The sequence below is a fragment of the Neopsephotus bourkii genome, unplaced genomic scaffold (genome assembly GCF_033783945.1).
Source record: "Neopsephotus bourkii isolate Nb327-2 ecotype Australia unplaced genomic scaffold, CSIRO-AGI_Nbou_v1 NB_1589, whole genome shotgun sequence".
In the NCBI taxonomy this organism is placed as follows: domain Eukaryota; kingdom Metazoa; phylum Chordata; class Aves; order Psittaciformes; family Psittacidae; genus Neopsephotus; species Neopsephotus bourkii.
This window is the reverse complement of record NW_026902065.1, coordinates 7,828,074-7,841,009: the sequence shown is the minus strand read 5'-3', so window position 1 is coordinate 7,841,009 and position 12,936 is coordinate 7,828,074. Positions and strand designations below refer to the sequence as shown.

General features: G+C 39.6%; 1 protein-coding gene across 5 annotated transcripts in view; it reads left to right on the top strand.

Moving 5' to 3' along the window:
• DNM1L (dynamin 1 like) overlaps window positions 1-12,936 on the top strand; it is a 43,377-nt gene continuing 30,441 nt past the window's right edge. For 4 of the 5 annotated variants that reach the window (XM_061372019.1, XM_061372017.1, XM_061372018.1 and 1 more), the window contains exons 1-2: window positions 1-233; window positions 10,635-10,782. In XM_061372019.1, coding sequence (XP_061228003.1) covers window positions 132-233; window positions 10,635-10,782 — 250 coding nt within the window. In that variant the 5' untranslated portion in view covers window positions 1-131. The remainder of the gene's footprint in view (window positions 234-10,634; window positions 10,783-12,936) is intronic. The other variant, XM_061372022.1, reaches the window with a different exon arrangement.

The window sequence follows — 12,936 nt, the reverse complement described above, 5'->3', positions numbered from 1 at the left end:
CTGGGGGCCGTGCCGTGCGCGGGGGCCAGCGTCAATGGCGGTAGGCGGAGGGGGCGGCTGACGGGAGCCGTTTGCCCGTCGCGCCCATTCATCGCCGACGCCTTTCTCGACCCTTGCCCTCCCCCGCCGCTATGGAGGCGCTGATCCCTGTCATTAACAAGCTGCAGGATGTGTTTAACACAGTGGGGGCCGATATCATCCAGCTGCCGCAGATCGTGGTGGTGGGCACGCAGGTGAGGCAAGGCGGGGCAGGCCAGGCCGGGGTGAGGGAGCGGGACCGGGCGGCGCGGGCCTTCGTCGCTCTGAGGACAAAGTCGACGCGTCCATCGCGCCTCCGGTATTGCTGACCCGAGGTTGCCCCCGCCAAGGGCATGGGGGGACGCGGGCAGCCGAGGGAGGGCGGGACGCCTAAGGGTACCCGCAGCTCTCCTCCTTCTCCTCCTCCATTCGCTCTCCGGGCTCCTCTGCGTCTTCAGCATTTGTAACGGGTGACCATTTGTAATTTTAACCTTTTCCACCGCCCTCCCTCCCCTTCGCACTTCTCCGTAGCGGTTTGAACGGCCGAGGAGCTTTGACGGCTGCCTGGAGGGCCTGCCCCCCGTCTCGCCCGTGGCCTCGCGTCTGCTCCTTTCAGTGGGTGGGCCCGCTACCGGCCCTGGGCTACAGCATGACCGCCCTCGCTAGTCGGTGGCTTCCCTTCTCTGACAGCCGCCGTGAAGTGAGGGCTGGATAAAAGGGATGTGGGAGCGGAACGGCATCTTGCAGGCTTGGATCGTTTTTCCTTTCTGGGAGTTCTACTGCAGTTTGGACCTTTTTGTCCTAGCTGCTGGTAGGGAATGAAGGTGAGAGGCAAAGCCAGCCTTTGTTGGCTGTAACATTTACCGTGTGTGCTGCTCAGCCCGATAGTGCTGCTGCTGGGCTCGAAGATAGCTCAGACCCTTTTAGATCTATGCCAGTGGGTTGCCCGTCTTTAGCAAGGCTTTTGGCAGCAGAACATAAGTGACCAGAACTGCAGCAGTCATAAGGGAATCGAAACCAAAAAGTTAAACACAACTAAAACTTAGTTGTGATTAACTAAAATTAGTGGATCTCTCTTTTGTTTCTGTGAAATCAACAGTGTTTTTTGAATGTGTAATGGTACTTGACAATAGCATGCCTACCTAAGTAATGCCAACTACTCTCCACCCAGGGATCTGATTATATGACTTAAACCACATGAGCTGTGTGCATTTAAAGCTTGAACACTGCTGAAGAATAGAGTAGGTTTGCTAAAAGCCAGCTATAGTGTCAAACTGATTGTGAGGCAACCAGCTGTCATTCTATCAGTATAAATCGGATGAAGTAATTCACTTTATACCAGCCACTTTATAAAATGGATCTAAAGTACTTGCATTGGTGTGAGAGACTTTGCACTGGTAAGCACTGTTAGGTACTTGCTAACAGGAGTTAATCACTTTAGAAAGACATGTAATCTCCTTTATATAAAAAAATCATACAAGCAAGCTGGTTTAAGTTTTGCAACAGTGCAAGGCAGAGGTGTGACATTTAAGAAAATATTTTTGTTTCACTTTATGAAATGCATTGAAGTGGGGTATAAAAAAATAATCCTTTTAAACAACTTTGTACTAGTTAACTCTCAGCATCTACTGTATGTAATATGAGAAGTTAAAACAGTATTGACACATCTTTCACTTCAGTAGTCATACCTATCAATATTAAGATGTATTCAGTGCTGTATACATTATATTTGTAAAACCCCTTGCATTAGTATGGTATTTCTTAGCATGCCAAAACAAAGTTCTTTATAGACTCCAGGAAAATATATAGCAATATGTCTAGCAAGCTGTATCTTGTGTTTTTTTTGTTTTGTTTTTAGTCAGGGTTGTTGGAAGAAGTGTCTTTCCTGATGTGGTAGTTGTGTAGATGGTTCTTTTATTCAATCAGTCTTAAAATAATTTAAATAAAATGTTATTATTTTGTTCATTTGAAGTTAGTTTATTGTAGACCAGATTTTTTGAGAGGTCTCACATATGGCCTTGGAGCTGATAGTTTTGCTGCTGGTAGTTTGCTTCCATGTTTTTTTGAAATATGCCTTGAAATACTTGTTTCTTGGAGGTATTTTTGGCTAAGTGCTACATGGTCTTTGAGTTTGTTCACACAGTTGTTTTGTCTGTAGTCTCCTGGCATATGCAGTCTTTACTTTTTCTTCTTTAAATAATCTACACAAGTAATTTTGAATTTTGCACTTCCATTTTTCTCTGTAGGAAACAAATGCTGCCATTTAAGATTTCTGTATCTCTCTGTTAATTGATTTATATTTGGGTTTGTGTTTTTTATTTCCCTTCCAGTTCATCTGTTGCTTTTCTTAAATGACCTTTTTTACATATTCAGCAAGAAGGAAAATGCTTTTTAAAATAGCTTTGCTGTTTATTTTTCTCACCTGTCTTCTTTGTCGCTTTTCTCCCCTTTTACTGGTTTATGCTTGTGTCTTTCTCCAGTTCTCATTTATTCCTACTTCTGTGCATCAAGTTAATTCTATTCTAGAGTATGTAGAACTAGAAACTGCGTATAGTCCTTCATTTAGCTTTGAATGTTTTCTGTTTCCCATGTTCTCTTTGCCCCTCCTCTGTTATTGCAGGATTCATTTCTTACTGTCTTAGTATTATGAGCAGCTGAAGTGGCCTCACACTTCTAGTGGTATTCCTATGACTCAGTCATATGAGAATTCCTTCTCATTCTCCACATAAATACCATGTAAGTTATTTCTGTATCCTAGTACAGGGTCTATTAAGAAATTGAAGACTTTGGTGCTAAGAAGAACTAAGAGAGCACCCTCAGACTCCCAGCTTTTCACCACTGTTTCAGAGAGGTTTTTTTTGCTATTCCCAGTTAGGTGTTCTGTTGTTCCCTTGCCTCTCCCCCTTCACCTACCTTCCCTTGCCTCATTCAGTATTTTACTTCCATTTTTAGAACCCAGAGAAATACTATATAAGCAATATTTGTTCAATAATACTGTAATACCCAACTTTCTGATGTTTTATCAAATGCTTTATGATCTGTGATTGTAAGGAATAGCAAGGTGGTGTTGAAATGCCTCAGCCGAACACATTAAAACTATGATAAAAGGAACCAAGGTGAAGAAAAAAAAGTTTGATTAGCATGGCCTTTTGTATGTTAAGGGCACATAGATACTATTACAAAAATGAAATCCTTACACTATGGAAGTGGGAATGAATTTTAAAATAAATAAATAAAAAAAACCCCAACAAAATATCTGTCTGACTAGAGATGTATAGAAATGAATTGCTTTTATCTTTTTCAGGTCATTAATTCTTGAATCTGTTTTGGGTTTTTAGAAGTCATAGACCTACTTATATACAAACTTTAGTGTCAGTTTTGTAGTAAGGCTCTTCCAATACTGACAATATAAAAACAAGCTGTGGGTTTATCTGCACTTGGAAGTGTTGATTCTAGTAGAGACATCAGGTTAAATTGATATAGCAATGAAGGAAATTCAAAATGAGATTTTTAAATGACCTCTCAGGTTAATGTTTAGATAGACTTTTGCTCAGTCTTCAGATAATGCTATTTGGGAATTTAAACGGGGAGGTGTAGTTCATAATATTTAACGTAGACTGTTCTGTTGGATGTTTCCATCCGAAAGAGCTGTTGTTAGCCTCTGTGGTTTCTCACAGATGAGCATTACATTTATTTCTTTTTTTGCTGTTTGGCATATCATGTTTGATGTTTCAACAACCAATTTTTGTTGCCAAAGAGGAAGGTTTCTTGATGTAACAGCTTGAGCATTTGGATATGTACAACTGTATATTCTGTTAGGCTAAACAGTTAAGATGGTAATATGCATGTTAAGTTGACAGCTATGGCAACCTAATATATGGTACTAGCTTCTGGGATGAGGAAAACAATCCGGTGGATGCCATATCAAAGCATCCAGTTTGAGAGAGACTGGTATTGTGGTATTAAACTTCAGGTTTTCTGCAGAGCTTCTGTGACCTTTCTGTGCAAGGGAAAGTCAAGGGAACCGAAATTTAAGCCACTTCACCTTACTCAATTCAATGTACCCTACATTGTGGTGGCAAAAAGTCAGTTTTAAGTGAAGAAACTTCAGCTTGTACCAAGCAACAGGAAAACCCTGTGCCAAGCTCAACTCAGGAGTGTCTTCCTCCCTAAGACATTTGTATCTACGTTTGTAAAAGTGGATGTCACTAGAGTATAGCTTCAGTGCTGGCTGAGGACAGCTTGGTTTTTCTCCTAAATGTTTTTTAGCTTCCTGGTTTGTTTTTTTTCATTTGTTTTGATATATGACATTCACCATATCTGATTTTGGCCGCATTTTTTTTTTCCATTTTACCATCCCTTGCTTCTGTTGAATTGTGTCCTGGCTGTTCTGGTGTGTGTTTCAGACAAGCAACAAAGTGAGTCTGACATTTATTAGCTGTTTACCAGATGCAATATAAATTTTGCTGCTAAGGTTATATAGTATGAACAATGTTTGGCATTGTGCTGTTTCTTTTCTCTCTCAGTTTCTGAACAAATGTACTGTCTGGGCCCTGAAGGCTTCTGTGGTTGGTATCTTTAAATTAAGATACTGATTTTGTTTGCAAGTGCCCAGTTATTTTGGAAGAATGGAGAGCTGTAGAAGAGCTGGAGAGTTTCCATCCCTACTGCCCCCCCACCCAGTTTTGTATGCTTCCTGCCAGGGTCCTGTTCTTATGATTGGCGATTGTTTTTCCTGGAAAACCTGTCTTTTAGTTAGAACAGATCGATCTTATATCTTGTCCATGGAGGACAATGCAAAGGAGACATGTTTTCAGAAAAACGAAGGGGAAGAACATTCAGGCAGACTGCCCTGGCAAATGTGTTTCAGCATCTGGAGAGAAAATGGCTTAAAATGGCTTGTAGTGGTTCTTTGAACAAATTTGCTCATATAGCAGTCAGAAAGTTGACTTATTTATTTATTTTTTAATCTCTGTTGTTTGTAAGTATTTCAGTTTAAAGACACAGTTTGGCTTTGTTTTGAATAATTTTACTGAAAAAATAGTGAAAATAGCAGTATAAGCAATACTGCGTGAGGTCATTCTACACGGCTTTGAAATGTGTGTCTTCAGATATTACAGTTCCATGGGGGGTTGGAACTTGATGATCTTGAGGTCCTTTCCAACCCTAACTATTCTATGATTCTATGGTCTAACATAGGGAAGTTCTATAATTGTTTCTAATTACGAGGTATTTTTTTCTCAAGTGAATTGTTGGAGGACTTCAGGATTTGATGCTTTGAGAAATAATCTGCCAGTCTTTTATCTATCTGTTGCTGTTTGGTATGTATCTACATTTAGATATGGTGTAAATAAAGGATTCCTGAAGAAGTTTGACTGAGCTATGCAAATTACGGCTTTCCTTACTGCTTGTACATAAGCTGTCTTTTGTGGAAGGAGTTCCTGTGGCTTCAAGTTTCTTCCTCACTCTTTCAGGGAAGCTCTCTATTCCAGTGCATGGGGAATGGCCTGCGAAAGCAGCAGTCTTCTGATCCAGTCAAGGTCCTTCATGGAGAAAATGTATTTTGCGAAAGCTGGCATGCCGGTTCCACTGCTTTCTCAACTTGGAATCGGCCTCTTCTGCATCTTTCTAGGAGTATAATTTTGTTTCAAAGAATGCATTACAATAATTCATTTTGCCTGCATGTAACTTCAAAATTCTCTTCTGATTAGTAAATACATTTTCAGATTTGTTGGCTGTTTAGAACCAGCCTAGCGTGGTTCACATAGTTCACATAGGAAAATTTTTCCACAATCGCTATTCCAAACAAAGCAGTTCCCTTGTGGAACTGCTCTGGAATTGCATGTGTGCTTTTTATTTCAGAATAATTCATGTTTGCAAAACCTGGAAAGAGAAAAACCATAAAATTAGCTGCTCTTTAGTTCTAGCATGTTGAATTCTTCCAGGATAGTTACTGCAGAGAACTTCTTTTCAAAGCACCTATCTGGCTAATATTTCTGAGGAGATCCCAGCAAAAATGCATTAACTTATATTTTCCAATAAAAGAATTAAAATTTAGTAAACTGTGTATGTATGTATTGCTAAGAGCATGATCTAGCCAGCAGGACTTTTACGATTCTTATATGACAGAAACTGCAAAATTGCAACCATTCTGCCTTGGTTGTCAAAGTAGGTGCATTGCTTTTCTTAAGCGAATTTTTCAGGGATTACTATGTCTCACTGAGAAATTCCTCCTACTTCACAATTCCTTACTGTCATTATTAAAGGTTTGTTATTGTTGTGCCACTGAAAAAGACGTAGGGAATACTGATAACACTGCCTCTTTATTTTCTTCTGCTCTCCTGAGTACATCTGTATTGTGTTGTAGGAGTTCTTTTCAGTTTTTCCTATTTGATCAGATAATAAAATAATTATCAGTTTGTCCTATCAAAAGCAAGAAACAAAGTTTACACCCCTTTTAACCAGTTTTCTCACTGGACGTTCACCAGTAGTTTATTGGACAGATTTCTTTATAAAGGTTTTTTTCCACAGATGATTTATTTTACATTGGCTCCACAAAATGGTTAAGAAGTCTAAAGATAGAGGGAAGTCAGCAGATTGTTGTAAGATGACTTGGAATTTGTTGCAGCCAATATAAGTCCCTTATAATTTTGGTAATACTTGAAATATGCAACGATCAACAATCTGACCAAAGGACTGTAAAAAATCTCATGATTCTTGTGCATCAGTAAGAATCCAGGTGAGCCTTCTATTTATGCCTTCTTGCTGCATGGACTTCTTAAGAATAAGAGCAGACTGGCTTATTTACTGAGCTAAGTAGTGGAATACAGTAAATTACGGGACAGTGGAGCTGAAGAGATATGACATGCCTTTAGGGATAATCTCACTGGAGCACAAAACAGTAGCCCACACAGATGCTCAGGAAAATGCAAGGAGAGCATTATGGAGGGAACTCATCACTGAGCACCAACACAGAAGACTTGTGCAGGAGACAGAAGTGAGGACAAGCTGCTGAAGGATATAAAAACATGGGCTGCACACATGCAAAGATGCTATTAAGGCTAACGTTCCACTAGAGTTGAAACTGGTAAGGGACATCAAAGGCAACAAGAATAACTACAAATGTGGTGCTGGAAGTTGAAAAGAATAATGAGGAAAATATGGGCTTGCTGTGATGTGATGACTGATTTAGTGACAGTGAATACGGACAAGGCTGAGGCATGTGGTCCTTTTTTTTTTTTTTTTTGCCTTGATCTTCACCACTAGGGTCTTCTATGCCCTTGTACTTACAGATGGGGCTCAAAGTAGAAGGTAACTATGAATAATGGAAGTGGATTGGGTCAGGGTTCTCTTGGATATGAAGAAGGCATCTTTGCATGCTGTTGGGCATGGGGTGCAGGTCTTCTAAAATTAGGAATGCTAATGAAGGCTTGGAAAAAGAGTAAGAAAGCCAATTAAGTAAATGTTTGGGACAGATGGGAGGGGTTCTTCATAGTGTTACTTCATAGTATTTTCAGTACAAACTCTCTTCCATTTGGCTTGTCAACAACTCTGAAGTGTTTTTAAAGTAACATATTTTGCTGTTAATGAAGCTGGACAAATAAGGGTCAAGTGTTAGTGTCCAGGCTGACCTGCCATAAGAAGTTTTCTGCACCCGTTGTGGAAAGAGTTTATGGATTTCAGTCTGTGGGTAAAATCGTGATAAGCCATTCTGATGAGAAAAGATGACAAAACAAGTGTGATGCTGCTGCAGATTTATTCCTAAAAATTCTGTGGTACCTCTGGTCATCAGTACTAGTCTGTCTAAATTTGCTGCATGAATGACTGGCTGAACTGAATTTATATTCTGGACAGACCCATATACTTCGCTTCTTACTGGCAGAAAAAATACAAGCTTTGTGTCTGTTGCATTCCTTAGCGCTTTCCAGACAGTTCTTGGTAATGGATGTGTATGGGGCTCAGGTTAAGGAGTGTGTCATTAGGTAGTGTATTATGTTCCAAGAACAGATTGCTTTAACAGGGAACATAATGCAATTTGAAACAAATTTCCTGATATGTGGAGTTCTGTAGTGTCTCATCTAATGCATGACTTCATATTTGCAAAGTATTTATATTGTTCCTTCTATATCCAAAGATAAATGTGAGAATGGTGTAAGACATAGCTTTTCAGTTCTATACATAGTTTGGTGTGTGCCCATCTCAGCTTCCTTCAATACTACTCTTTTGGAAGGATGAAACAATGAGCAGTAGTGTGCAACACCTGGTGCCATGGATTTTGGTTTCCTGTCTTGTTGAGGTTTTTGGTGAGGACTTCAGCTATTTAGTACTAACCCTTCTTTACTTGAATTATATGCTCAGGAGAAGCCACTTCCTCTGAGTCTCACTTCCAGCCCTTTGAGACTGTTCTACCCATGAGTAAGAAACCTGGCTCAAGAGATGTTAAAAGTATTTTTAATAAGTGAAACTCTGGTGGATTTGCTTTTTTTTTTAATCTCCCAGTGCCACTGATGAACTCTTATCATGTCTCATGTTTCTATATAGGCATTCCATGTGTTTTAAATTACAAAGTTTGTTAAGAAATGGTTTGTTGTTTGTCACTCTGAAATAAATGTCTTTTCACATTCTGTAATATTAGTAATTCTTGAGAAGTTTGCTACAATGGCAGTTCTTGCAGGCAGTATTCCAGAGCTAGTTTGTGCTTTGGCCAGATTGTTCTTCAGTGAGTTTTAGGTAAGATTTCAGTGCCCAATATCCTGTCATAAACTCCTTGCATGGAAGGCACCCCAAGTTCATTGGAGAAGATCAGGTGAATAAGAAAATTGTTAATTACTCTCTAAGAGAGTCTTTTGAAGCAAAAAATCTTCATAAGGCTGTATTTCTGTTTCTTGTGACCCTGTCTTCCCTGCGTACTCTAAATAGTTGATATCACTGCTGTCAAATTTGACTTAGATTTGCTTTGAAAAATATACACAGTCTGCATTGGTTTGTTAGTCACCTCTTGGGACAAATGACATTCTGTGCCATAAAGCATAGTTACACAATGAAGTGTTAGAAGAAGATTTTCATTTGCTGTTGTTCAAGATTTCTAGGGGTTTGACCTTGTATTTTAATATTTGTTTTCTGCTTATGCATTTAAGTCCTATTTTAATAGGTTCTGATCCTCTCATGTTTCCATTTTCTCTTATGACACTGTTAGATATGTGCTGTTTGATAGTGCTGTGTTGCTTCATTTCTACTGATCTATTTTTCATTTTTAGAAAAGTCACCTATAATGTCATTAAATGTATGATATTTAAAAGATATTTAACACTGCTTTTTATGGTATGCTACATTATGTACACATTTTATGATTTACTTGAAGGCTCGAATCTTCTTTCAGAACTGAAAAGCTGAATTGAGGTTGTAGAGCAGTAATGCACATTTGAGCTGTCAGAAGCATCTGTTGGGATTTTTGTTTCGTTGGAGTTTTTAGGAGAATTGTTGGTAGCAGCCTTATTACAGAAACATTTCCTATCTGATGGCAATGATTGTCAGAGCAGGTTTTCTCATGGCATGCCCATGCTGACTATCCAGCTGAAGGAAACTAAAACATGAATACAGTTCTGTTAAGAAGACAAAACCTTATTGGTCAGACTTTCAAAGTACTAGGTTGACATATCTGGGTCTGCTGTTTGCTTATGGGTAGTTTTATCGTGGTAGTAGTCTTGAATCATGTTTAAAACCTGTATGTTCGCAGCTTCTTATTGGACCATGTAGTCCAATTCTGCATTTTATATAAAAATTCTACAGAAGAACATTTTAAATTCAAGACTCTCAAAGTATATTTGTAATTTCACAGCTTTTTAGGTATTTCATAACTTCTTACAGTTTCTTATTATGTAGACAGTTATTTGCAGTCAATTTAGTTGTAAGTACTTCTATGTACACAAAATTGGAGAGACAGTGTAAAACAATGTTTATAGCATATCAGCACTTAGGAAGCTGGTTAAGACATACTAGAAAAAGCAAACTGAAAGGAATGTAAAATTGTAATAGCTTAATATACTCAAGTGTACATAGTTAATATGTTTTTGTATAATGCTCCTGTTTAGTATTAATATGGCCAGTCCATGTTAGTACTAACAGAAAGTTAAATTTCTTAGTCTACAGAGTGAAGTGTTACTGCAAGTGATGTAGTAGAAGACACAGAATTCCTTTCTGAGCATTAGTAAGAAAAATAATTTTTTATTTTCCAGAAGTGTTTCTGTAGAGATTAATATTTGGGGTAGAAAATGTTCAATAGGATATTACTTTTTTCTGAAGCCTATTATATGTTTAATTTAGTCATAAGAGATAGAAAATATATGTGTCTGCATGGCTTCTAAGTGACCCATGGCTTTTTAAGTATCCCAATGGTGTTTAGACAGTTACTGGTTTGTAGCTGACTTTTGTCCTTCAGTGCCTATGCAGTGTGATACCGCTGTTGTATACAGCAAGTCTGTCAGACACTTTTTCAGGCACTGTATAGCAGAGGACTGTGGACCGCTGTTTGCAGGGGTGGTGAAAGCAAGCTAAAACTAAAATATTAGAGCATTTTGATATTTAAGAAAATCATGTAGCTGTATTCCAATTTTCAGAGCAGTGGAAAGAGTTCTGTGTTGGAAAGTCTTGTGGGGAGGGATCTGCTCCCACGAGGTACTGGAGTTGTCACCCGGAGACCCCTTATTCTGCAGCTGGTGCATGTTTCCCCAGAGGATGGTCGGAAAACAGCTGGAGATGAAAATGGTAAGTGTGATCCAAGAGTGTGTTTTGCCTTGTAGGAAAAAGACTTTGAATCTTTCTTGTTCATTTGACTGGAAAATCAGTTAAAAAAAATGACTCTTGTCACATCTGTTCTGTCCATTTAGAAATGTCATTTAGAAGTCAAAATCTGGATATTAAAAATATCTTTAATGTTTTAAGTTTTTCTATTCTTAGGAAACACTTGATAAACATGTACCAAAGAAAGCATTTCAGTTATGATTATGATTGTCTACTGTGTAGAGAACATGATTTCCTTGTATGTGTTTTTCTTCCCCTTCTCTTTTGCTGTATAAGGTTTTTCCTTGAGAAGATGAGTATGTGACTTCTTAAAAGGAGGTTAGGAACTACATAATGTCTGAACAGAGGTGGAAGAAGAAGAAAGGAAAACAGACGTAGTAGAAGCAAACAAATTTTAATGGGCATATTCTGTAGTGTACAGATGCTACCTCACTGAGCTGCACTGAGATTCCAAGCACATGAAGAACTACACACAAAATTTTCTGAAGCGGTTTACTTTGAAACTTATCTCTAGCAGATCAAGAAAGTAATCTCATGTGTCCTTTGGGAGTTTAAATACTCATTCTTTACAAACTAGTGCACTTGATGATATGAAAGAGCAGTGGAGTCATAGCCACCTTGTGATTGTAAGATAAATCTTAGCTTTTTCATGTAGGCGGTAAAAAGTGCACAGGCTTTTGATGGCGTGGTAAACTTGGGGCTGTAATTATTCTCATTATATTCCAAATTTTTTTCAATGTATTTTTAGTGATAGTAAGTCAAGGTATCAGTAGTTCTTTACAGTATTTCCTTTAGTGTAATCATAGAATGACAGAATAGTTAGGATTGGAAAGGACCTTAAGATCATTTAGTTCCAACCCCCCTGCCATGAGCAGGGACACCTTACACTAGACCATGTCACCCAAGGGTCTGTCTTGGCCTTGGACACTGCCAGGGATGGAGCATTTACCACTTCTTTGGGCAACCTTGTTCCAGTGCCTCACCACCTTCACAGTAGGGAAGTTCCTTACATCTAACCTGAACTTCCCCTGTTTAAGTTTTAACCTGTTACCCCTTGTCCTATTGCTACAGTCCCTAATTAAGAGTCCGTCCTCCAGCATCCTTGTAGGCCCCCTTCATATAGTGGAAGGCTGCTGAGGTTTCGATGTAGCTTCTCTTCTCCAGGCTGAACAACCCAAATTTTCTCAGCCTGTCTGCATATGGGAGGTGCTCCAGCCCCCTTATCATCTTCGTGGCCCTCCTCTGGACTTGTTCCAACAGCTCCATGTCCTTCTTACGTTGAGGACACCAGAACTGCACACAGTATTCCAAGTGGGGTCTCAGGAGAGCAGAGCACAGGGGCAGGATCACCACCTGGTCACACTCCTTTTGATGCAGCCCAGGATATGGTTGGCTTTCTGGGCTGCAGGTGCACACTGCCAGCTCATGTTCAGTTTCTCATCAACCAGTACCCCACAGGGCTGCTCTGAATCTCTTCTCTGCCCAACCTGTAGCTGTGCCTGGGATTGCTCCAACCCAGGTGAAGGACCTTGCACTTTACATTGTTGAACTTCATGAGGTTGGCACTGACCCACCTCTCAAGCATGTCACAGTCCCTCTTCATCCCATCTCTTCCCTCCAGCAGATCAACTGAACCACATATCTTAGTGCCATCGGCATCCCAATGTCCATGTTGCCAATAAAGATATTGAACAGGCTGTTGTCCCGACACGCAAGAACATTTGTTACTGGTCTCCAGCTGGACATTGAACTGTTGACAGCAACTCTGTGTGCTGCCATCTAGCCAATTCATTATCCACCTGGTGGTTCATCTGTCAGATTTATTTCTCTCCAATTTAGAGACAAGGATGTCATGTGGAACTGTGTCAAATACTTTGTACAAGTCCAGGTAGGCAATGTTAACTGCTTTGCCCCTATCCTTGTGTTCTGTAGCCCCACCGTAGAAGACCACCAAATTGGTAAGGCATGATTTGCCCTTAGTGAAGCCATGCTTGCAGTCACCAACCACCTTACTGTTTTTCATGTGTCTTAGCATGAGTCCTAGGAGAATCTTCTCCATGATCCTGTCAGGCAGAGAAGTGAGATTGACTGGTCTGTAGTTTCCCGAGTCTTCCATTT